Source organism: Copidosoma floridanum, unplaced genomic scaffold (assembly GCF_036245765.1).
Source record: "Copidosoma floridanum isolate Cflo_tuat_1 unplaced genomic scaffold, Cflo_Japanese_pri ptg000017l, whole genome shotgun sequence".
NCBI classification, from domain to species: Eukaryota; Metazoa; Arthropoda; class Insecta; order Hymenoptera; family Encyrtidae; genus Copidosoma; species Copidosoma floridanum.
Genome location: NW_028321894.1, coordinates 12,305,170 through 12,331,737, shown reverse-complemented (window position 1 = coordinate 12,331,737; position 26,568 = coordinate 12,305,170). Strand labels below are relative to the sequence as shown.

Sequence of the window (26,568 nt, the reverse complement as noted above, 5' to 3'; positions counted from 1 at the left end):
ATTTCATTTCTCAAAAGAAAATCAAATAATAACAGAAACACTAATTAGCAGGCAACCCAGGGCACTAACAGGTCACTTTATTTATTTATAATAAACATAATAATATTGCAAGTGCCAATCACCACACAACCCAGAGTACTTACTGGTTACCTTATTTATTTATAATAAACATAATACTAACGTGAGCCCTAATCACCAGGCAATACAGGGAGCTTATAAGCCACTTCATTTCTTAAAAAACATCATAATAACATGAGTGCTAATTACCAGGCAATCCAAGGTGCCTACATGTCACTTTATTTATTTATAAAAAAACACAATAATAACGCAAGCGCCAATCAACACACAACACAGGGCGATTACTGGTTGCTTTATTTATTCATAATAAACATAACATAAATGCAAGCGCTAATCATCACACGACATATGGCACTTATTGTTCGCTTTATTTCTCACAAAAAGATATAACAATGCAAGCGCCAATCACCAGGCAACCCAGGGCACTTACTAGTCCCTTTTTTTAATAAACGAAGCAAATAAAATAACTTAGGTGCCTATCATGGGGTAACCCGGAGAAAAAACTGGTGGCTTTATGTTTGAAAACAAACTTTACAATACCAGTACCAATTACCAGGCAACCCAGGGCAGTTACTAATTGCTTTATCTTTTAAAAATAAATATAATAACGCAAGCGCCTATCATAATACAACCCAACGCACTTACTAGCTCCTTTTTTGATGAGTAAAATAAATAAATTAATGCAAACGCCAATTACCAGGCAACCTAAGTTGCTTACTAGTCGCTTTATTTCTTAGAATCGAATATAATAATAACGCAACCATCAATCATCAGGCAAACCCAGGGTGCTAACTGGTGGCTTCATTCATTTATAATAAACGTAATAATGAGGCAAGCGCTGATCATCTCACAACCTGGGAAACTTGCTGGTAGCTTTATTTAATAATAGTGAACATAATGATAACGTGACCACCAATCGCTAGGCTACCTAGGGCACTTACCAAATGCTTTCTTTATAAATAAAATAAACAAAAGAACGCAAGTGCAAACCACTGCACATCACAGTGAGCTTACTGGTTGTTTTGTTTTTTTATAATATACATAGTAACTACTCAAGCGCCAATCACCAGGCAACTCAAGGAGCTGACTGGTCACTTTATTTCTTAAACATAAATAAAATAACGCAAGCCCCATTGATCCTACAACCCAGGGCACTTACTAGTTCATTTCTTGATGTGATAATGCAAGTGCTAATCGCCAGGCAATCTTGGCTGTTTACTAGTTTATTACTTAATAAAATAAATAGAATATCACAAGTGCCAATCACCAGGCAACTCAAGTCACTTATTGTTAGCTTAACTTCTTACAAATAAGTATAATAACGCCAACACCAATCAACAGGCAACTTCGGATATTTATTGGTTGCTCTATTTATTTATTATAACAAAATTTCAAGGCAAACACCAATCACCAAGCAACCCAAAGCTCTTTTTAGACACTTTACGCAAGAGCAAAAATGTAAGCATCTAGTGTTGTAGTTATTGGGCCTTGCGTTATGATTATATTTATTTTAAAAATATAAAGCAAACAGTAAGCACCCTGGGTTGTGTGGTGATTGGCACTTGCGTAATTATTGTGTTTATTCTTTAGAAATAAGGCAACCAGTAAGCCTCCCAAACTGTGTGGTGATTGACGCTTGCGTTATTATTATACTCATTTTTAAGAAATAAAGCAACCAGAGAGCACTCCAAGTTGTTTAATGATTGGTGCTTGTGTAATTATTATGTAAATTCTACATTTATAAAGCGACCAGTAATCGCTCCACGTTATGTGGTACTTGGTGTTTGCATTCTTACTATTCATTTTAACGTAACCAGTAAGCAGCCTGAATTATGTGGTGACAGGCACTTTTTTTATTGTTATGTTTATTCTAAATAAGTAAAGCGACTAGATAGAGCTCCGAGTTGTGTGCTGATTGGTGCTTTCATTAGTATTTTATTTATTTTGAAGAAATAAAGCGACAGATGAGCTACTGGAGTTAAGTGGTGATTTGTGCTTGAGTTATTGTTGTATTTATGTTTAGGAAATAAAGTAACTAGTTAGCCCCCTGAGTTGTGTGGTGACTATGGCTTGCATTATTATTATATTTATTTTTTTAAAAGGGGGGACCAGTAAGGGCATGAGTTGTGTAGTGATTGGTGCCCTTATAATTATAACGTTAATTTAAATAAATAAAGTGACTAAAAAATGCCTCAGGGTGTATGCTGACTGGCGCTTTCATTATAATTATGCTTATTCCAAATAAATAAATCGACAAATAAGCATCCTGGGTTGCGTGCTCACTGACGTTTTCATTATTATTAAATTTATTTTTAAGAAATAAAGTGAATAGTAAGCTCCAGGAGATGTGTGGTGATTGGCCCTTGCATTATTAATATATTTAATTTTAGGAAATAAAGTGACCTTTGAGCTTTTCAGGTTGTGTGGTGATTGGTGCTTGTGTTATTACAATATTTATTTTTAAGAAATAAGCGACTAGTAAGCGCCCCAAGTTGTGTGCTAATTAGCGCTTCTGTTATCATTATGTTTATTCTAAATAATTAAAGTCACCAGTAAGCTCTCTGGGTTTTGTGCTGATTGGCTCTATGGTTATTATTACATTTATTTTTAAAAAATACAGCGACCAGTAAGCGTTTGAGATTTTATGGTTATTGGCGCTTTCGTAATTATTGTATTTATCTTTAAGGAATAAAGTGACCAGTGAGTGCTTTTGAATGTGTGCTGATTTGTACGTTCATCATTATTATGTTTATTTTTTAGAAATAAAGTTACCAGTAAGTGCCCAGGGTTGTGTGGTGATTGGCTCTTACATTATTAATATATTTATTCTAAATAAGCAAATCAACCAGCGAGCGCCCCGGGTTGTGTGCTGATTGGTGCTTGCGTTATTATTGTATTTATTTTTGAGAAATGAAGTGACCAGTAAGCCGTCTAAGTTGTTTGGTAATTGGAGCTTACATTTTCATTATATTTATATTTTAGAAATAAAGCAACTAGTTTGCTCGCAGGGTTGTGTGTTAATTAGCGTTTGGGTTATCATTTAATGCTTTATTAATTAATAAAGCTACTAGTAAGTTCTTGAGACAGCTAATTGGCGCGTTGGATTATTGGGCTCAATAGCATGGGGTTAATTTATTTGTTTATTATATATGGACTGCTGTCAAGTTATTCAGATCCTTCGTCTTGCTTTATACAGCCAATTTGTATTTTGCGCTAAACCATCTGACACTTTTCATGTGGAGAGCCTTAATCTATCACATTACAACTCGGTGCTTAGTAGTTGTAAGAGTGCAATCACAACTTACAAGTACAGTTTATTTTTTTATAAATTTGTTAATTAAAAAGCTCTAGCTCGGTGCTCAAAGCAAAGACAAATATTTTATTTATTGAGATAAGTAACAAATATATTTCTTACGTTAACATTCTAAAATTTTCATGGACATGAAATCACATTTCTTATTTGGTACTTCTTGGTCTGCACGAAAAAGGGATTTATATACATTATTTTATGTCTTTTCCTTTTTCCTTTTCTGATAGAAGTGTTGAACTAATTACTGCATGTAATCGTAACAAATAAATATTTTCAAATTTTTATTTAGCAGACAGTTTGAGGTTGGGTCGTGGTATACATAAGTATTTGTTATTCTCCCAAAAACGGTTCATTTTATAGAGCAGTAAATAACAATTTCATGCAATGATATGTTAGAAACCGTTTTAAACATTTAAGAGTTGTTTTCTGCTAAAGATATAACGAAATTTAGATCTTTAAAGGTACTTCTTAAGTTTGAGATGACAAAAAGTTAATTAAGTTTTTTTATTTCTCTATGGCATAAAATTCTTAAATTACTTATGAAAATAACATTTTTACGAATTTTTCAGAGAACCAAAAAATGCTAATCCAAGATGTAAATGGTGTTTAAGGACCAAAACTAAGGTTTGACTAATTAAGCACTTTAAAGGGGAATATTCGCACAAATGCACTCAATCTAATTGAGACACTCAAATTTGAACGTTTTGTATCTTACAATGTTCAATGATGTCACAGGAATTTTTTTCGATATTTCTATCCGGATAAGCCAATGCTACATGCTTAAAAATCTGTAAATTCTGTCTCCACAAAATAAGAAGCTAAGAGCCTACAACGCGAAAAAATTTTATGTATCAGTTCGAAGCATTTGGTCATTGGCTTAGAAGATGGTGAGTTAAATTATAGCGATTTTGCTTATTATATAAGTGCAGTAACTAAGTTTGATTTTCATTTAGTTCTTGACAATCTTGATTTCTTAATGCTTTTTAAAGAGCTTGTAATACCTCTATTTCAATTTCTCATAATACTAAAGAATGCCGTGTATTTTTTTAGAGCATTTGGTTATCGACTTGAAAGGTAATTATAGCAATAAAGTTGTTATGTATACAAAGCTGTTAGGTACACTTAAACTCTTACTTGGTGTGTCACAGTGTCGATTCCTGAACGAATTTATAAGAGCCCGTTACGCCTTTTTGTAACGATTTGTCTCCTTTTTTAATGTTGTATTATCAATTTAAATAGTGACTAATCCTTGTAATAGTAGTAACTATATGATGTCAATGGGTGTATGAAGTCAAAACATCATTGATAGCGCCTTCACCATGAGTATTGTTAGATTATATCAGATCTTACAGGCTGGTATGTAACGGTGGCATTTTTCAAGAACAGTGGGTAATGCGATTTTTCTAAAGTTAACCCCGTTAAAATTAATTTGTTAGAGAAAGTAGCTTTTAAGCAATAGGCAATTAAAATTACATTCTAAACGATCCCTCATGGAGTTAAAAGGCTATACCACGCCTGTATAAGTGCACGGTGTTACCACATTTTCATTGAGCTTAAAAAATTTTAAAAAATCAGTGGGCATACCTCTCGTAAATTTCATGTGCCGAAGATTTTTTAAGAATGTAATAAGAAATTGATCGTAATTTCCCTGCAGAGTCTGCTACTGCTAATGAAATAGTGACAGAAGTAAGCTTTACATTGGAAATGACAAGCAGTGCAACAATACAGGAGTATCAAAATTATAAAAACTGTAAAGCTAGAAGAAATAATTACTACTCTCATAGATGATCATTGTACCACATTCCATATTTTGTTATTGTTGATTTGAAAAAAGTGAGTTACTAAAAAATTATCTAAAATTTGAATTATAAAAAGCTTTCATGTTCTGAACTCATACTTTTAAAACTGCTTTAAATACTATCTTATTATTTCATTAAATTATTTTCTCAAAAATCATAAAACATCCATTCAAAATATTCGTTTACTTGACGATGTATCGAATAATTACTTGGAAATGTCACGGTGATAAAATGTTTGGTTGATGTACTCCTTCATTAGTTAATAACTATTTATAACAATTGACGCAGAAATAATAAAGTCTCTTACACAATACAAAAAAAAATTAAATTAATATAAGAAAGCAATAAAAACATATTTAATATACAAATAAAAAATCCACAATTAGCAAATCTTGCAAAGTAAAGTTAAACCACTATGTTTTAATTATTGTATCAGGAGACACGAAAACAATCAGGGGAGCAAGCCCTTTTTAGGAACTTCCTAGGCATTTGGCGAGAACGTAGCAGCAACTTGGATAATACTTCCTGATTACGTTGCATGAATTTCTCAGATATTAAGTAGACATAAGGCAGGCTCTTTCTGGTCTTTAGGCAGATACTTCCCAGGAACTTAGAAGGTACTTGGTAAGCATTTGGTGACAGGCACTTGCTTGGCACTTGATAAGTTCTTCATGGGTGCACTTCCTTGTGACTAGGCAGGAATTTTTCAAAATTTAGTAAGCTTGAACTAAAAACTTTTTTTGTCTAGATCCAGCAGGGTTAAAGAAACTGTTAACTTATTTTGACGTCAGACACGACTTTCTTCTGGAATTTCTTTACGGATAGTAATTTTTCTTCAAACACTTCAACTTACTCAACCAACACCACTCCAATACATTTAAGTATACTGCGCAAGGCCAAAATAGTGTTGACAAAAATCATTACTTAAGTTAGAAAAGACGACATAAGACTACAAATTTCCATTTAGTACACACCTAGAGACTATTGTTCTTCATAACCAGAAGAAGACATGATTCAGTGCGTTAGTTGTGCAGACTTTAAACGATTATTAAAGTAAGGTTTTTGAACTGTATTGAAGTACAATAAATTTAATATAAAAGGGTGCATATATCACTCAGTCTTGCTGCAATTAATTATTCTTTCTCAACCTTAATGTACGCAACTTTAAATAAATAATGAAACTCCTCATGCTCCTTTACCACTGCTGTTATTCTTACAAGCAGTACAATTGTACAAGTAAAATATAAAGATGTGTAAGATATTCTGTACTCCACAAATACATTTGAATGTAAATAAATTTGTTATTACATAAAGATTTGACGAAGAATAAATAATTGTAGAGGTTGGCTTGTCGAGCGTACCGTATGACGGAGACCCACTTGTATACATATAAACAAATTTATCAACAAAGCTACATGTATCTATATCACGCTACTTTAAGACACTTATGATATTTTTATTCAAAAAAAGTTTAAAAGACGTTAAGGACACACAAATGCTAATAAATTGGCTTTCAACTTTAATATTATGTACTAGCGGCCCCTCCCCATCTTGGCTTGCCCGGAGACTCACTGAATGGAGCACCCTAATGTGTAGACATGTGATGTAAAACGTTTTCAGTTAAAAAATTGACATCTATTTCTGACACTTCTTGAAACGAAAATCTTCTTATTGATAACATATTTGTTCAGAATCCATACAGTTTATTTGGTCAAAAGTAAAAAAAAAACGTAACCATGCTGAAAAGTACCTTGCGTTTCTTATGTCTGTGATGTGGCAAAATTTGCAGTCAACGCCTCTGCTCTGAAGTTAAATAATCATACTGATGTAAATCCATAACCGTTTTCGTGTGCTCCTTGAGCAGAGAGTGAGCGAATATCAAGTGCGAGAGAAAGAGAGAGCGAGTAAGAGAGTGAGCGGGAATAAAGATCTGGAAAAATAAGTCTGATCCCAACCCATCCGACCCTGAACAGCAGCCATCCCGCCGACGAGGTGTCCTCCCGTGACGACCCTAGCCGAGCCTGAAAAGAGAGGTGTACGGTGCAGCAGGCGAGAGAGGTACGGGTACCACCAAGTGTCAACTTCCTGGACTGCGACTCTCGACGTTCACGGTGGACTTATTTTCCAGCGAAGAAGCCCATGATACGCCAAGGTACAGTGCGTAGGTTAAGAGGGGACATGGGTGAAATCGCCGGCTATAGTGATAGACGCGAGAGCAGGAGCAGAAGAATTGGGGCAGAGGGCAGTGATTTTTTGTGTGCCACGGTTGGGCCTCTGTCGAGACGTGAGGATGGACACGTTGGGCAAAGTGTGTTAAGGAGGGAAGGGGACTGATAGAGAGAGACAGAGAGAGAGAGAGAGAGAGAGAGAGAGAGGGTGTACATGGGCGTGAGAATAAAGTAGAGGAGTACAGAATAAGGGTACAGGCGGGGGAAAGACGGGAAGCAAATACCGGAACACCTCTTAGGGGACGTCACCGTGACCTTTACGGGCCACGACGATGACCCACTATGTGGGCTAGAGATAAGGCCAAGTGGGGGTGTGTGTGTGCACATACAGCCAGCCGTGTTGGAAAGGCCTGGTTCCGATCAAGAGTCGCGTGAAGGAGGAAAATAGTGTCAGAGCGTGAGTGTGTGTGTATGCGTAAGTGAACGTCGGGTCTTTCTGAGCGCACCACTAGCATCAAGGTCGCGATCAAGGGACCACGCCATTGTAAGTGGAACCAAAGGAGGTGTTTTTAGTATTATAAATATTTAATGTAAAGGCCAAAGTCACTCTATGTCACTTATTTAGCCGAGACGTGAGCCCCCTTTTTCAGACAAATTCCTGTGGAGGGTGAGCGTAGAGAGTGTACTACAGAGCCGAGACGTACGAAAGAGCCGTTGATTTCTAGGTTTTCCCGTAAAATCTACTAAAAAAGAAATTTTTTTGAGCTGTAAAGATTTCAAACTTACAAAAAAAATGTAATTAACAAAAAATTCTTTCTCTTATCTTACAACTTTATTACCAAAGCAACAAAGTCCTGCAGCCTAATCTCTACATTTTTTATCGCCACCAAAATACAAATACCTATTCTATGTATTCAAGAATTAAAAGAATTGAAGAGATGACTGTAAGGGTACAATTATTAGCTGATCATTCACGCAATAGGTTCCTTATCTATCGATTTTGACGCTGCTGTTTTAATCTGGATAAAGGTTCTGCGTAAGTTTTTTGACGCCTAAAATTGTATACATTTGAAGCATTTGAAGTTTTCCTTCCAATTCACCCTCTTGTGGCTATAGACATGGTTAAACCTTTTGTAAGCCCTAAATGCTGTTTCTTATCAATTTTGTTAATTTGTTACATATTTGTTGGCAAGATAGTTTGGCGTCTGATGATCTAAAAAAAGACAGGTAAGCTCAACTCTTTATTAACTGAAGTTTCCAGGAAACGTGACTGCCTGGATACCTCAAGGTGATCTTTTCTGGCTTGCTGTTGTAGTACCAGACTGAACCTTGAGGAAAACTACTTCGTCTAAAGCGTTTGAGCTAGTTATAGAGCTGTTAACCAACGTTTCCTGATGCTTCACCGGAGACGTTGGAGTCTAAAGCACCTTATTTTTTGCAGAGCTCAGTTGTTTTGGTGATCTAAAGTAGGGAGATTGGATCATGATGCTTGTCCGTTGGAGACTGTCCCGTTTGCTCAAGTTTATTTTGCCTTCATAGCTATTAGGTTCTTCCAGCGCAATTCTTGAGGAGGATCAGTAATTTCTGGTAAAATGCATACAGAGTCAATAGAGTAATGTTATGCAGAGTTATTATTCTGTACCATTATACAAAAAAAATATGACTTCTTAGAATTGAATATATTTATTTCACAATCTCTTTTAGAAAACAGATGTTGTCACTTTTTAAATTTGCAGTGATCTGACAGTGTACTTACTAACATTTTCCAGTCAATTTTTCTTTAACTTGTAACTTAAAATCAAACAAAAACAAAGTACGCTTGCCCATAGTAACGTATTTGGACAAAAACAAAAACGAAAGTCATAATTGACTATCCTTGATAAGACAATGATATTTCCTTTTTAAGGAACTGTCTCTTAGCCAAACATTCGTTGAAAAATCGCTTGCTTTTCCACCCCATGGTCCCCCCTCCCCCATTATCAAACGCCTAAACTGTGTTTGGTGAGAGGGAATAGGTATCCCCGGTCCAGCTCTTAATTGACCGGCCGTGACCCTGCCTAGCACGGCTTTTAACTCCGTGAAATAAGCTTTTCAAGGTAGAAATAAATACTAAAATTGACTAGGAATAAAGAGGAGTGCTTATAAAAGGATACCGCTACATTCTTACACCGTACAAAATTTAATTTTGTACATTAACAAAATGAATTAACTGTTTTGTTGGTCGCTTGAAAGTTCTTTTAGCAGTTTTAATCTCTGAAACTTGAACGTGGTCATCGGAGTTAGGTAACACCTGCGTAATAAGTCCCTTTCTCCACTGATTACTCTCGATGTTTTCCTCAGCAGTTAGGGCAACGTCTCTCTCTTTTATGGGATCATCTTTTTTATGCCACTTAGTTCTTGGCAAGGTAGAAGAAAGATATTCAGGGTGCTATCTTTTCCGAAAAAGATTGGTCACAAACTCGCAAATCTTCTATTGCTTTTGTAAAAAAGGTGTTGGGCTGCCGTTTTTACAAAATTGTATTTCTCCGGATAAGGAACCCAATAAGAAATCATTTGGCGTTAGAGTCTCTTTGTCTCGTCGATCTAATGAAATGTAAAATAGTGGACGGGAATTCACTGTGTGTTTGACTTTAGAAAAAATTATGTAAATCATTTCCTCGTTTGGAGATTGCTCTTTCAATAACGTGTAAATACCAATCTTTACAGCTCTAATTAAACTCTCTCATGATCCCCCCATATAAGGAGCAAAGGGAGGATTAAATTTCCAGTACAATTCCTGACGTGTTGAAAATTTTTCAAAATTTTACTTTGATTCATTTAATTCTTTAACTGAATCTTTTAATTTACTACTCTTGCCTTCAAAATTTGTTCCATTATCTGAATAATTAACAATGCGAACTCCTTGACGTGCAATAAATCTTTTTAAGGCCGAAATGGCCCAGTCAGAGCTTAAACTTTGTACTAGTTCCAAATGAATGGCTCGTGTTGTCATACAAGTAAACAGAGCTCCCCATCTTTTTTCATGCTTTCGATTGAACCTAACACAAAAAGGACAAAAAACATCTGACCCATAATGAGAAAATGGTCTCTCTTTACATGTTAATCTAGCGTATTCCAATGCAGCCAATTATAGATCCGCTGGTTTTCCATGCTGCATCTTACATATCGTACATTTAAAAGTGACGCTCCGTGAAGGGCTGGACACATACCAAGAACCCACAACTTTTGCCTAATTTTGTTTATGGCTGTGTCATGACTTCCATGAAAATATTTCTCATGGTAGTATACAATCAAAAGTTTTGCCAGTTCGTTTGTATTATTTCAAACGATTGGTTCGTACACTAACTTTTCATTTGATATTTCAAATTTTGTCAATCTTTCATTTACTCTTAATATTTCTTTTATCATCAACAAAAGGGTCTAAATTGTAAAGCTTACTAGTTTTCAAAATTTTATTATTTTTTGTTATCAAGCTTAATGCTTCTGGGAGGGATTTTTTTTTTGCGAAATTTCAACACACAAATCGATTGCTTTCATTTGTAAGTCTGTCAACGAAATTTCTATCATGGCTAATCTTTTCGTTTTATTATATTTATTTTTTAACTTTATAAGGTAATAAAGAATCTGACGTGTTGTAAAAATAAGCCGCACCCACGAAGAAAAACGAGGAAAATCGATGAAATCTTTTTCAACTTGAATGTTAATAACTAATCTTTTCTCTTCACTAGTTGCTTCTAGTTGCTTCTTTTTTTTTTTTTTAAATCCAAAATTCTTTGACCTGGCCATTCTAATCCAGTTTCCATTAGAAAATTTGGGCCCCTAAACTAACATCTTTCTGAACTTAAACTTCCAAACGTGAAAGGTGTACCATCGTCTGCTGAATTCTCTCCTAAGGGTATCCACCGCTCCTCATTCTGTTTAGAACTTTCTTGGATCTCACTCAAGCGATTTGCGAGAAACATTATAAAATCTCTTGGATCACAATTAATTCAACGTATAAAAGTAGCCAAGTCAGACCAAAAATAGTGCGTTATTTTAAATGCATGCTCACTTTTAACTAGTTTTACTAAACGAGTTGCTAAAAGCGTGGCCTGCAGTTCTAATCTAGAAACTGTTGTTATTTTTACTGGGGCTACCCTACTTTAAGCTGCAGTAATCGAAGTGTAAATAGGTGTTTTCCCCAAGAGAAAATTGTCAATACGCCACAGCTGGGTATGCTTATTTACTGGCATCGCAAAACAAATGTAATTCTGCTTCCCGTTTTTGTGAGCTTTTGATTTAATAACACCAATTGATATGATAATTTTTTGCAGAATCTAATTCATCTAGCCATTTTTGCCATTTTACAAACTCTTTATCTTGAATTTTATCATCCCAGTCAATTTTGCTCGCCCACACACCCTGCATTAAAACTCGAGAACGAATCGTAAAAGGGATCAAAAAACCAACTAGATCAAAAATCTACATTATTATTGCAAGAAATTTTTTTTTTTGTCTGTTTTTTTCCTTTCCTTGGGTAAATTACTGTTTATTTCTTTTAAATTTACATCAAAACTGAGTTTGTCTGATTCGCTACTCCATCGTTGTCCTAATACCTTTTCAGCCTCGTAATCATAAGAATTTGAAGTTATTAATGGAATGGAATCGTTTTTTTCTTCAAAATCCACGCGTTATTGCTAGACCAACTATGCATCTTTCAATTAGCGTGCAAATTGATTTTTATAACTCCATGAATGCGAGCGTAGGCTTTGCTTTGTGACTTGCAACTCTCAAGGAAGTTGTCCATATAAAAATTTTTGATTACACATTTAGCGCTTGCGGGATATGTGTATGTCAATAGCTTATCATTTCTATTTTCTATTAAGAGCGTGGAGCAAGGAGAGGCTTTTAATGCAAATTTGTTGTTAAATAACTGTGCCATCTGATTGTAGTATAATCGTGCGTACTGACGATATCGGTCCAATTTCTTTTTAAGTAAAGATTACCTACGGAGTGCAGTTGATCGACTGTCCGAAAAAAGCTCGTTTTTTGATTTTTAAAGCGGTCCTACTTTCCAAAAATTTTCTACAAACTGACTTGTTTGTTCGAAAATTCATTTAACTTGTTTATTTTCGCTACAATCAAAACGATTTTTATACACTCCTATTCCGTCAAAATTAAAATAATTTCGTACGATTTTTTCAAGCCTTTCACTATAAATCTGACTTTACTATTATTTCAAAGCTGCGTTTATGATATTAATTTTACGATTCTCGGTCACTTTTTAAAATTGGCGTTGAATGCACCTGCATTGCCTAACCTAGTAAGCATTTCGTGACAAAAAAGGAATATTTTTTAATTTCACGTATTTTATGAGAAATTATTAAATTTATATTATCTTGTCCTATTAAGATTCCTGGAATCCAATAATAAGGGCATATGTAAATTCCTGACTTTGCTAAGAGTAGATGAAAAATTGTTTCAATAATGTCTTAAGATGAGAGTGGAAGCTCTTTCACACCTAAAAAATTTTTTAACGAAAATTCATTCTTGATATTTATCAAAGTAATTTTTGTTTTTCCATTTGCTATAGTTAGTCCCTCTGCACTTCTTAAAGCTATATTAGACGTTGAGTTTTTTGCTCCAATTAATTTTATGTTGGCTTGTAGTATTATGAATGTAAAGCCTTTGTAAACATAAATACTAATTTCTTTGGAAACTTTTTCTTCTTTTACAATTAAAGTGACTATTCTGGCAAAAATTTATAAGTTAATTGTGATTTTGATTTATTCATTGAATTACCTGAATAAGGTTAAAGAACTTTCCCAGTACTCGAAGAAGACTGCAGATTTGAGCTTTCAAACTTTTGTGGAACTTCTTTACCCGTTTTATCATGATCTCGATGTGAAAGCTCATGATGATTTCTGCTACACTTTTTACATTTTTTTTCTTTAGATTCTTGACAAGTGTGCTCTCGTTTAAAACTATTGAAACATAAGTTTCTTGCTTTGACCGATTTCCAATGTTCGGTTAAGGAAACTTTTTCGAATTCTCTACAATTGTCTAATGTATGATTTGTCCTTTTACACTATGCGCATATTTTTTATTTTTTTGTCATCCTTGAGCTTTCATTCGTCTTTAGTGTTCTCAGAAATTAAAAAAATACTTTTTTTCTGACAACTATTTCGATGTGTGGGTTTCCATGATTTTGCATTTGATTCGCTAGACACAAAAACTCCTGCTGCTAAAACAATCTCAGCTTCTTTAAAAAGAAAGTTTGATAGTCTTTCCAGCTCAGGCTTTTCTTGATCTTTGAAGGTGGCATAACGAATGTAACCACTCATCATTGAGTCTGGTAATTTCTTTATTATTCTGTTTCATGATTCAGAGCTATAGAAAAATCCTTTATTTCTCAAGGATATTATTGATAATACTGAATTTCTCTTATGAGTTGCGACCTCAATAAAATTTTGCTTGCGCAATTCAATTTCTGGTAGTTCTTTTAAATTGTTTATTATTTTTTCTGAAATTAATATTGAACTACCAAATCTCATTTCCAAAGTTTTTAAAATTTTATCTACTTTTCCCCTTAACACAAAAAGTGATTTAGTTGCATGTATAGCTTCACCCTTTAAGGCCTTGGAAGCCTGAGCACATTCTCTGCATCAGAAAAATCGTTTTGCACACCTGAAAGATTATACGCTTGCTGGAATTTTACCTAATCAAGGGGATCTTTGGAGAAGACTGGTAACGGCTTTACTGTTATTTTATGAACCAAAGTAGACTTATTTGAAAGTAAACTAGCATCTTCAGTTATCATAAAGGTGTTTTCTATAGCTTTGGCCCATCTTTCATTTATTTTACCGCTTGACTGAGAGGGGTTTGCTGTACTGTGCCATTGATTGTTTGATTCACGCTCATTAAATCATTTGCGCGTATCAGTTTCATTATAGTTCAAGATTTCTGAATATCCATTTGAAAAATTATCCACAACATCTTGTTTTTTTAAATTATCCATAAAATCTTGTTCTGAAATCACCATTGCGAAATTATGTCGTTGACGGATTTGGTTGCGAGCTGCTGCTACCGCTAGGTGTTGGACTTCAATTTCAGCATCCTCTGCTACGAGATTAGGATGACGACGTGCTGTTCCATTACGAGGTGTCATTGTTGCTGGTTGACGGGGCACTTAAGCAAGAGCTGGTTCAGGAGATGGTGGATCTGCATGCTCAACTGCCTCAGCTGTTGGACGACAGATTGGTACTCGATAGTGAGCTGCCACTGCTGCAGGAGGTGTAACTTAAAGACAAACAAAAACAAAGTACGCTCGCCCATAGTAACGTACTTAAACAAAAATAGAAAACAAAAATCAATGTTGACTATCGTTGCTCAGATGATGATAATTTCTACTCAAAAAACTGTCTCTTAGCCAACCGTCCGTGGAAAAATCGCTTGCTTTCCCATCCCATGATTCCCCCCTTTATCGAACACCTGAAATGTGTCCAATGAAAGGGAATAGATTTTTCCAGTCTGGCCCTTATTTGACCGGCCGTGATACGGCCTACCACGGCTTTTATTTTCTTAAAGATAAGATTTTTGAGGTAGATATAAATACTAAAATTGACTAGGAATATAGGCGAGGGATTGTAAAAGGATACCGCAATAGTCATCACTCGACAGAGTTCCCATTCTTGCTACGATGAGCTTCACTGGTGACGTCTGCAAGTGAATGACTGACTCGGTTTAATAGTGGCTGGCTTTAAAAAATTTTTTATTTGATGAATCGTTGCCAGAAATTGTAGAGAAAATGTATTCGATATCAAGGTATTGTAGCGTTAGGTGGCTCTAAAAAAAACCAATAACATGGATAATTAAGTAGAAAACGTAAATACTTAAAGTCACCCTGAAAAGGGTCAGTCGTGAAACTTTCAAGTATTCCTTATTATTATTCTTGATGATGGAGAAGTAGGTGTGGGTAGCTTGACTCTTACCCTCGAAGTCTCCGTGTACGGAGATCTTGATGGAGGAAAGAACGCCTCTGACTTAAGAATCATGGTTAGTAAGGAAAGTGGGGCTGGAGAAAACCTTCTCTGTGGATATGCCGTTGGTACTAACACTGAGAAAAGAGCCGTTGTGGCTGCCCGTACTCCTCAGGGCTATCTTTCCTGGCTTGCATTTGTAGTTGAAAATTCTTTGATGGGACCAGTCCAGATGTTTAAACGGCAACAAAACTCTGAAGTGTTAAAGCAGAAAGTGCTCTGGCTTGACACGTCTCCTGGTATTCCGCCAGAGACGTTATATAGCTTAGAAAATTTTTTTATTGGTGACACTTGTCAATCCTAATGATACAGGTTACAATGAGACGTAGGTTGCTTGTCCATTAAAGAAGAGTGTTATTGGTAGCCGGAATACCCAGCTGCACAACTAACAACTGTTTTCTTGATGTTCTGGCGGTAGACAAGTTTTTAAATTTCTGAAACGGTCCAGCCTATTATAACCACCCTTATTTAATTCTATTGCGGGTAGATTTAATTGAATGTGGACGCCATCTAGCGGATCCTACTGAACTAACGGAAAAAGCCAGCATATTTTTGCAAAATTTTAAGCTTATTTATTGCTATTGTTATAAATTTTTCCAAGATAAAAACTATACTTAAACAATCTAGGAAGTGTTAATAATCAGTATGCAAAATTTCAGTAACATCAGTTGAGAGGTTTTTGTGGGTAGCGATTACAACTTTGCTTTATATGTTAGTAAGATTATCTTACTTTTTCGTGATGCTACAGTTTTGTGTTAATATAATTAATAAAATGGACTTTTGATTATTTACAATAAAATCAGTTGATAAATCATTTAAATATTATTTATTATTTCAATGACATTAGTAATAAGATTTTAATTATAATATTTATGTCATTTATAACTTCAATCTTGCATAAGTCTTAATTTGATGCATAATATTTTTTTATGATAAACGCAAGGCTGTTGTATCTCAAATTTTTTAAAACAAATTGCAGAAAAATAATTCTAGAGTTTTGAGCTTACTGATTTAGCTCAATGTTCTAAAAAGTATTTGAAACGATTGTATTGTACATTTTAAGAGTGTAATTTGACATTTAAATGCCATGATTATTAAATAGATTAGCTAAAACATTCTGGTTCAAAACAGCTCAATCATTTCGTAATTGTAAGAAAAAATCTTATCGATCAATGAAAAATAAACTGTGCATCAGCCTATAACATGACTTATTTGTAGACAAAAAAAGTATTAATCATGTTAGAAATCTAATTTTGACTGTAGTGTAGCTATTGTAAAACCCAGTTTTATAAAATTGCAGTCACACTATTTTGTGTTCGTTGTTAATACATTACGAAAATATTTTATGAAAGTCTATGATCTAAGTGAAAAGTAATTGAGACTAATGTAGGTCAACGTCAAAAAGCAGTATTTTGTTTTTGCACCTGCTCTAGCTACTTTGCCGCAAGAAAGTACTCAAATGAGCAGCAAAAAGCGAATATTAATTTTTAATTTTATTTTTAAGAACAAAATAAACAATAAAATGCAATAAAACTAAAAACATATGTGATAGTGAATTATTAATTTATCAACTGGTTTTATTGTTTTTCGTTGTGATACATTACAACAAAAACAAAACACATTACACCTAAGAAAACAAAATTAAAAAAAAACAGATGGTGAAAGAAAAAGAATAAGTTTTTAAGTACGATACTTGATATGGTGGTAATATTATGAGTAGCTTTACTGGCATACCAAAAGGTTTTAAGTTTACCTGTAAACAGTTAATAATGTAAAGAATTTCTTATGGCTGCAAAGTTTATGAACATATTCAGAAAAATGAAATATAACAGAGAAAGTTGAATGACTGTACATACTTGTAATCGCAAAGAAAAAAACTAAGGTGTATATTTATAGATCCTTAGTTAAAGTGAAGCCTACTTAAGGTTATAAGTAGGTTTCATGTTTTACAAATTAAATCTTGTTCATGTAATCAGTCAAGTTATTATATATTAATCTCCCCCACCTAAATTGTGCTATCTATATTTTTTTGTAAATATTTTAATTCATAGAAAAGTCCCGCTCATTTTATAGTGAAAATCGCTGGAGTGCAAAAAAACTTTGTCAATTAAAGTTACAAAACAGTGAGAAAAGGTGTTCACTTTGGCCAAGATTTAAACCTTGGCCTCCTTCTTGTTGGGAAGTCACATTAACCAACTTCGCCATTGAAGCCTTGGTGGACACCCTTCTCCACTGCTTTGCTTAGGCGTGTCGTAGGTCGAACGCCGATGTCATAGATATTGATGCTATTACTAGATGGGTAAGTATTGTACGTAATTAGTCAAGTAATTATATATTGACCTTCTCCATCTCAATTGCGATATCTGTATTATTTTTTAATATTTTTATTTATAGAAACGTTGCGCTCATTTTTATAGTGAAAATCGTTAGAGTGCAAAAAAACTTGGAGAAGGATATTTGTCAAAGCTTTGGTTGCAAAGTTTGTTAACGCACCTTTCCGGCAAGAAGGAGGCCCAGGTTCGACTCCTGGCCAAAGCCGATCCATTTTTTTCGCTGCTTTGTAATTTTAATTGACAAAGTGTCTTCGTGTTACGTCTGAACTTCTAAAAGTGAAGGGTGGAGCTTGTAGATTTGTTCTACAAACAATTAAATTTAATTTCTTTGTTTGTCAGGAACCAACTACCGGCCCAAAGGCCTTATTCGCTTTTACTTACAGTATACTTTACATTGAAATCGTTGACTCTGCGTTGTGGTGTTAGGTTTTACCAAGCGATATGTATGGAGTAATAAACACTGAGCTGGTATTGAATTATTGTTAGAGTTTATGTCTTATGTCAAACGCTAGTAGCATATCTTATTTGTCTTTTTATCTTACGTACTTATAAACTTGTTTGTCATACAGTGTCTTTTTTATTTTTTCTCGATGTTTAATTTGTTTATTAAGGTAAAAATTATGTGTCGATCAATTAGAATTATTAGATCTTGAAATATTTCATAAAATTTAAATATTAAAATGTTTTTGAATGAAGAAAATTAATTCAATCAACAACCAAGTTATGCTTTATCTAATGATTGAATAAATTTAGAAAATACAAAAATAGTTAACTTTACAAATAGTATAATTAATCAAGTTTCAGATTCGCATTTACAATGTTATACGATTTATAGTTTTCTTAACCTAACTTACTTCTATGATCATTGGTTAACTACTGCTTGCGTGTACGCAATCACAAGATCTTACAAGGTTGACCGCAACAATATTTTCAATCCTACATGAGATCACTCGTGGCAATGCCAATAATAAGGCTTCTACTTTTCACGCTGGAACCCAAGTCGACGGTCCTTTCTTTTTTGTTTCTCCTTTACTTTTTAGGTGAGTTTACGGTGTCCTGGTTTGCTCGAGCTTTTCTCACACAGCTTAGTCACCGAACTAAGTCTTAAATTTGCTTGAAATGCACGATTTGAACACGTAGCTTAATCACCAAACAAAGTCTTACATCCGTTTGAAACACGCAACAGAACTCACTCCCCAACCTTCACAGTTACTTTGGAGGACTTGATAAAAGAGGAAAGGCACATATTGTTACGTGCGAGAAGTTTTATACTCTTGCGTTTAAGGAGGACGCGTTAAGTAACGGATCCAAACGACCAATCAGAGATTAGCCTAATCACCCTAACACAAGCACAGTCGTAGTGCAATAATTTTACAGTAATTAATGGTTAAAACTGCTGATCCTTCAGATTTTACATTAAGTATAAGTTGCTGTTAAAATTGTGTATGATATTTTTTGTGTACATCCACGGTAAGAGATGTTGACATTGTTATTTAATCACATTGTTTTGTGTACTTGTGCGAATTAATTTTGTAAGATGAGCGTTTTATAAGATTGTTTGAGTTTGCACGCATAGTTCGAGTTTTTTTAAAAGAAGTAAGTTAAATGTCATGCGATTGCAGAATCAGGTATACCGCTTGATGGTTCGAGATCGCTGAGTCTTTGCTTTTTATAATTTAAAAACGAGACTCTGTGTTTTAAAGTAATAAATATTAAGTATAAGACATGGGATGTCACATTCGCACTCCAGCGTATTTCACTATAAAAATAAGCGCAACGTTTCTGTAAATTACATTATTTAAAAAAAAATATAGATAGCGTAATTTAAATGAAGGAGGTCAATATATGATAACTCGACTGATTACATACAATACTTACCCATTGAGGAATAACATCAGTGAATATTATATTGGTGTTTGACGTAAGACACACCTAAGCAAAGCAGTGAAGAAGGGTGTTTGCCAAGGCTTCGGTGGTGAAATTGGTTAACGCACATTGGCTACTGTAATACTTAAAATGTATTGGTTATGAAGATCTCTTTCTTAGATTTCGTGAAAATCTACAAGAACAGAATTTTACTAGTATTTGAAAAGGTTACGTAACGTCTCCATACAGAGACTACTAGGACGGTATAATATTTTGCTTGTCTTGCATACGTAGATGCGTATACCTATACAAACATACCCACTAACCCACACACACACATATGTACACAATATTCTGTGTAGAACTACTAGTAAATTTATTTCAGCTAAAAAAGTTAAGATAGCATGGTTAATCTAATGATTTAAAGCTAAAATTTGTCTTTAATTATAAGACGTAACAAGATAGTATTGAATCAGATAAAAAATAATCACTTACTCTTTCACAGGTACACCAAGAAGTTTTTCTGCTAGAGTATTGGGAATGGTTTGGGCTGGATTTGCAATGATTATTGTTGCCTCATATACAGCTAATTTAGCAGCATTCCTTGTATTAGAACGTCCGAAAACAAAGCTTACAGGAATAAATGATGCCAGAGTAGGTAACTTTATGCCATATTTTCTTTGTTACAATGTAAGGAAAAAAGTTTTTATTTATAATTTGAATTCAAGGGCTGTAGTTTTTCTATAAGAACTTTTAATTTTATGTTGCAAAAATTTATAAAATTAGTGTTGTTTTTATTGTATTCGCATTTTTTAAAAAGCTGTACGATTAGGAAACAATAAAAATAAAGTAGCAAAGCAGTACTATAAGGAACTTTTGAAAAAAAGATAAAGCTTTAGTCTTCATGCTACTTTTCACTTTATTCGGAAATTCCAATTTCCAAGAAGCTAAAAATACGTTGTAATGTGTGTCTTTTTTATTTATGTGCCTTACACATGTATCAAAGTTAAATGTTGGTAATGGAATCTTATTCAACAAGCTTACACACAAATATAAGCAAAGAAATTGTTGTAATTACGAAAAACATGTGTCCTAAGTTCTCAAATCAACATTTAGCCGCTATAGTATCCACCACGAAATGTTGTGCTTAAAGGCACTTGTTGAAGTGGGCAACTTTCAATAATGGGAGGAGTAAAAGAGAGTACAGTTGTCTTGGTGAATAACGAATAGTTAACTAAGCTCAAACAGGGATGACAGTTCTGTGGTGAGAGATGCGGGAGTGGTGTGGCGTCTGTCTTTGCTAGATTTCAAACTACATATATGTATGTTTATGAAGAGGTGACTTATGTTGACAATCACATGTATATAAGGGTAATTATGAGGACAAAAGTGGAATTATTCGGTCGTCCGCATAATTCTACCATGTTACTGATATACATGTTAAAAGCACGTGAAGTCCGCATAAGTTACTATCTATAAACATGTAAATATGTGTATGTGTGTGTGTGCTCATATACATTTACAAATTACCTGATAGCCCGCTTGTTGCCACTATGGTGATTAATTTATGGCCAATGAACTCCAGAATCTTGCAGGAAAAGAAATTGAATGGTCTTCTTGGTTAATGACTTTATGGGACCCTCTGAAGGTTTTGGGCTTATTGTCAGAGAAGGTGTGGTGGGAGGCATTGGTCATAGAGAGACAAAGGCACTGAAATTTATCGGGGTAGTCCTTACCCCTTAATTAGGATGACCCTCCGTAGCCACTGATAGATACAGTTGAGGGTCCCCAAAGAAATTTTAAAGAAACTGAGTAGCTGTACTCCAGATTTTTTTTTGTGGCAGGAACTTTCAGGATTTAACTACGGCGTAGCTTTGAGAAAGGTAATCGTCTAACCTCAACCTTGAGGTGAGTTTCCTCCTCTCCAGATTTGGTGAGGGGGAGGTTATCTTTACTAGCTATCAGGAAGAGGTACGACATTAGGGAAAAGTAAAGTGCACAGCGAGAAAGTGGTTTCATGTTGACAGTGATATTCGTTTAATATGTACCACTCTTACCACTGCTGAGAATTTTGGTTTAACCAAACGATGGATAATCGGGCTATCTACAAGATTTGCATGACTTAGGTAGATGCTTTCAAGTTGTTGCTTAGTCCTTCTGATGCACTAAGAGTTGCTTCAATACTTGCGGAGTTCTTTAGAAACTAGGACTCAATATCCAGCGTGTGGTTGGCTGAACGATGAGGCATCAAGTTTAAGATTTAAACAGGAACCAATGTTTAAAAATGAATGCCACGTGAAACGATTAAAATTAAAAATTAATAATTAAAAAAAAATTAATTACTTGAAAGATAATACCCACGATGGTAACAGTTGTTACTAGAAAGTTAGCAACAAACCCAATTGTTACTACATGTAGTAGATTAGTGTATTTCTTAAAATCAAGTTAGGCTGCCAGCAGTATATTCTTGGGTACAGGTATTTTCTGAGCTTACTTTTAACCATAATCACACCGGTTTATGGTGAAAATGATGACGTATGGCCATCTTTCCGACCATCGACTCACTATCATCCTAGCTCAAAAGCATACCTACACGAAATGGGTTGCTGGTCAAAAGATAGTCGGAGTAGTAAGCGTATAAACAAACTGTCTGTTAAATCTATGTAAAAAATGAGCCACACGATGTATTGACAATAAAATTACATACCACAAAATGAGTTTTAACGAAAATGTCAAATAAAAGGACTCTAAATACAATCAATTATATTGAAGTACCAATATCATCTGGTTGAAAGGAAACAAAGCATTCTTTTTCGGACTTTCCTTGATAACAATCTATTGATCCAAGACTTAGTTGTTTTAAAGGAGTTAGTACTTAATAATTACTTATTAAAAATACACTTTTTTTGTAGTGTTGAATACAAAATTGCTTATTAATAACATAAGTACCTGGTACGTCACTTTTTTGGTTATGGCAAACAACAAATAGGAAATAATTGTAAAAATGACATAATTATTTAATAACTACTATTTAAAATAGATAGATTTTATTAATTTACATCTTCACACAAATTAAATAAAGGAAAAAATGACGTAGTAAATTCAAATGTATATAATAACTAAACTTTTTTTTTATTTATGTCAAAAACAAATCTGTTTATCGTCTGTAGATTAGAAAATTAGCGCTCACAATTGTACAAAAAATAGTATGTACAAACATAACATCATACATTAGAAATTTGAAAATTATAATATTTTTAAAAAAGCGTGTTCAGTTGGACATAATTTTAAACTCTTTGTAAAAATTGTCTTTGATTAAGTTAAATTACTGTAATCAACGCTATGCAGCTTTTAACACGATTTTACAGATGGCCAAAACTGGCCTATATGATGTACCGTATACATTCCAATAAAAGTTATCAGCAGAAAGTTTAACGTTTGTGAGAAGATCCATTTTTAATTTGGACTTACACGTCCAAAAAAAAAAAAATTTTTTTTCCGAAGCACACAATTGGACCAGTTTTCTCACTTGACATACCTTCAAAAATAAGAAAAAAATTGTGTGCAAACATTTAAGGGCGTGTGACACTATATTCCACCCCACTAAAGATTTAAGGAATTGATTGTCTAAAGCGAAAGAGCCAAGCTAAGCTGAAAAATGTTGGAAACTGATTGAATCGTCCCGGGTTTAAAAAAAAATTATTTTCCCGCATTCTGCAGACGTTTAAAAACATGAATTACCCCCAACCTATGCATAACTTTGATATACAAATAATTTAGTATAAATTGACTTACCTAAAGCCTCCGCATGCATTTCAGTACCAACAATTGGTGTGAAAATGTATTATTTCATCTCGGAAATCATCTCTTCGGAGTTTTTGAGATCACTGATCATGGATTGGAGGTCTATTTGAAAGCAAGGGTAGTTTCAATCACCCAAAATTACCCCCAGTTGCAGTAAATCATTAAAAAATCTATAATTCAGTTTCTGGAATCATTTCTCAGGAGATTTCCAAGCTCGCTCATCATGATTCCAAGGTTGATTTCTGCTCAGAGGTAGTTTTAACCCCTAAAGCTACCCCTACTTCCAGAAAAACTTAAAAATCTGATTTTACCTTGGAAAATCTTTCTTGGGGAAACATAGAGAGCTTACTTGTATATTGTTAAATAAAGAAGTTGAACAGCATTAAAAATACTCCGGCACACAAATACATTTTAATTTTATGATGAGTGACCTCGAAAATCAGTAAGAAACGATTTTAGAGGCAAAATTGTGAATTTTTCAGTGATTTAGAGATAAATAATTATTTAAGGGGTTAAAACTTCCCCTGCGCCAAAATGGACCTCGAAGTCGTGATAAGTGACTCAGAAAATCCCCTGAGAAATAATTTTTGAGACCAAATTATGGATTTTTTAATGATTTACTGCAACTGGGGGTAATTTCGATTGGTTGAAACTACCCTTGCTTTCAAATAGAACTCCAATCCATGTTCAACGACCTTAAAAACCTCTAGCTGAGGACTTCTAAGGTGAAATAATACATTTTCGCACCAATTGTTGGCACTGCAATTTATGGAGAAGCTTTGGATGCGTGAATTCACCCTAAATTGTTTGTATATCGAAGTTATGCACAGGTTCATGGTGATTCATGTTTCCAAACGTCTATAGAATGCGGAAAAAAAAAATTTTTTGGAAACTCAGTACGATTCAATCAGTTTCCGACATTTCCTAGTTTAGTCCAGCTTTTTCACTTTAGAAAATGAGTCTCTTTAATCTCTAGTGGGGTAAAAAATAGTGTTACACGCCCTTAAGTTCTTGCACGCAATTTTTTTCTTATTTCTGAAGGTTTCTCGAATGAGAAAACAATTGGTTTAAGTGTGTGCCTCAAAAAAATTTATTTTTTTTTTTTAAATGTGTAAATCCAAATTAAAACTGAATTTTTTTATATGTATCTGCAGATGACCAAAACAAGCCTATAAAGTGATTTGTGCCATTGTACATGCGATTTTCAGTAAATGTATTGGAAGCTTTTAAAACCTGTTGTTAATTTTTGGCTTAGTACTACAAGTTTATTAAACACTTTAAAATTATTTGTCGATTGTCTGTAAAATAGTACATTTTCACTGACTAAAGCTACTGTTATAAATTCTAGTGATGACCTGAGTTTACATACTGTGCTACTCTAATTAAAAGAATGCGATGAAACTAAAATCTTTCTAAATTCTGTTTTAATAATACAAAGGCACTATAAGTGTACACTTTAAAATTCGTTAATTGCGTTTTCACAACATAAGGAAGTTGTATTCACCTATACTTAACTGTGAATGCTTTAGATAGTAGTTGGTGACAATCTGAGATGTAATTACCTGAATATTGTTTCAGGCAAATATTTGGCTTTCTTTGCAGTTCTAAGCCAACCTATAAGCTTATAAGCAAGTTATTATAAGTATAAGTTAACACATATACTAAAGTTTTTTAAAAACTATTTAATTGAAATAAACATTGGAAAATACTCTTCTTAACTAGTATCAGAGATTGTAAAGAACGTTAACTTGAGGACATAAAAACATAATTAAATGTTATATTATAAAGTTTTGTTTGATTTATTGTATTTTAAAAAATTTAGAAAGTAGCTCTTTTTTGTGCTCGATTGAAGAAAAAAATTGTTAAATATAAAAGAGGAATATCGTATTCAACGTGCTTCACATTATTATTCGTGCAAGTTAAAATAAAAATATTAAGACAAATAAACTATAAAATTATCACACAAAGTTTATTTAGTTCTTTACTTTTAAAAGCATAAAATAAACTTTCACTATAAAAATACAGTCAAGAAGTCATGCTTTTCAATCTTTTGCATGATTTAAATTATGTAAGATATCTTAGCTGGGTATCGAAAATTTAGTGGTAGTGAGATTTTTTTCTACTATTATACAAAGTACTTTTATACAACTACTTGATAATTTTTAAGTTACTGTTCGTATAGATACAAGAATCGTGGTAGAAGCCATAATACTTTTTAAGAAACGTCAGAGATTTTCGAATTCATTGAAGATCGTTTGAATACAACTAGTATTGGAGACTGTAAAAAGTGTTATCTTAAGAACACAATAACATGTATTTTCTTTACACAGCTTTGTTTCACGTATTCTGAATTTTTTTTTTTTTTTTTTAACGTTTGAAACAATTAAGTTAACACTAATGTAAAGATAAATCATCGTAACGAAATAAAATAAATACAAATATTTATTACCATTTTTATAGCTTTTTTTTAATAAAGCATGTAAATAGAAGCAATTTTTTTACTATCATAACGTTTATAAAATATAATATTACTTAAATTTAATTTTATAAAAAATAACATCTAATTCGTTTTATACGTCCTTTAAAATGCTCTTTATAGGCTCCGATATTTATTTAAAGAGTATTATCTTAATTGATACCTCATAAAGTTAATACTCTTTAAATAATTATCGGAGCCTGCAAAGAGCTTCTCTCAAGGACATATAAAATAAATTTAATTTTAATTTTTATCAAATTTAATTTAAGTAATTTTAGATTTTAAAAACGTTATGATAGTATTAAAAATTCTCCTGTTCACATAGTTTATTAAAAAAAAGTTATCAAAATTGTAACGAATATTTGTATTTACTTTATTTAATTTTTTTATTGATAGAGATAGAGTTTGCACAGCATAACAAAAAAACTTACTTAAATAATTATGTAAAGTTTATTTAGTGCTGTGTTTGTGCTGCAATGCAAAGAGCAAACGATTCACAGCTTTAGCCCTGAAGATTCAATTTCCATGCGTTAAAACAGTGTTTATTAAAAAAAGTATCAATTTGACTTATAATTTGATACTTTTTGATAAGAAAGTTTAAAAATCAGCATAAAATAATCAATAAATATTATGAGTCCATGGCACTTTTAACGCTCACACTTAGATAAAAACTCTGGAACTATCATTGTCTGCTAGACCATTGGTTTAAAATCCAG

At 33.5% G+C, this 26,568-nt stretch overlaps 1 protein-coding gene across 1 annotated transcript in view; it reads left to right on the top strand.

Moving 5' to 3' along the window:
- The window catches only part of Nmdar1 (glutamate ionotropic receptor NMDA type subunit 1), a 1,366,481-nt gene that overhangs the window by 999,015 nt on the left and 340,898 nt on the right, over positions 1 to 26,568 (top strand). Inside the window, exon 14 of the mRNA XM_089592421.1 lies at positions 20,078 to 20,226. Coding sequence (XP_089448547.1) covers positions 20,078 to 20,226 — 149 coding nt within the window. The remainder of the gene's footprint in view (positions 1 to 20,077; positions 20,227 to 26,568) is intronic.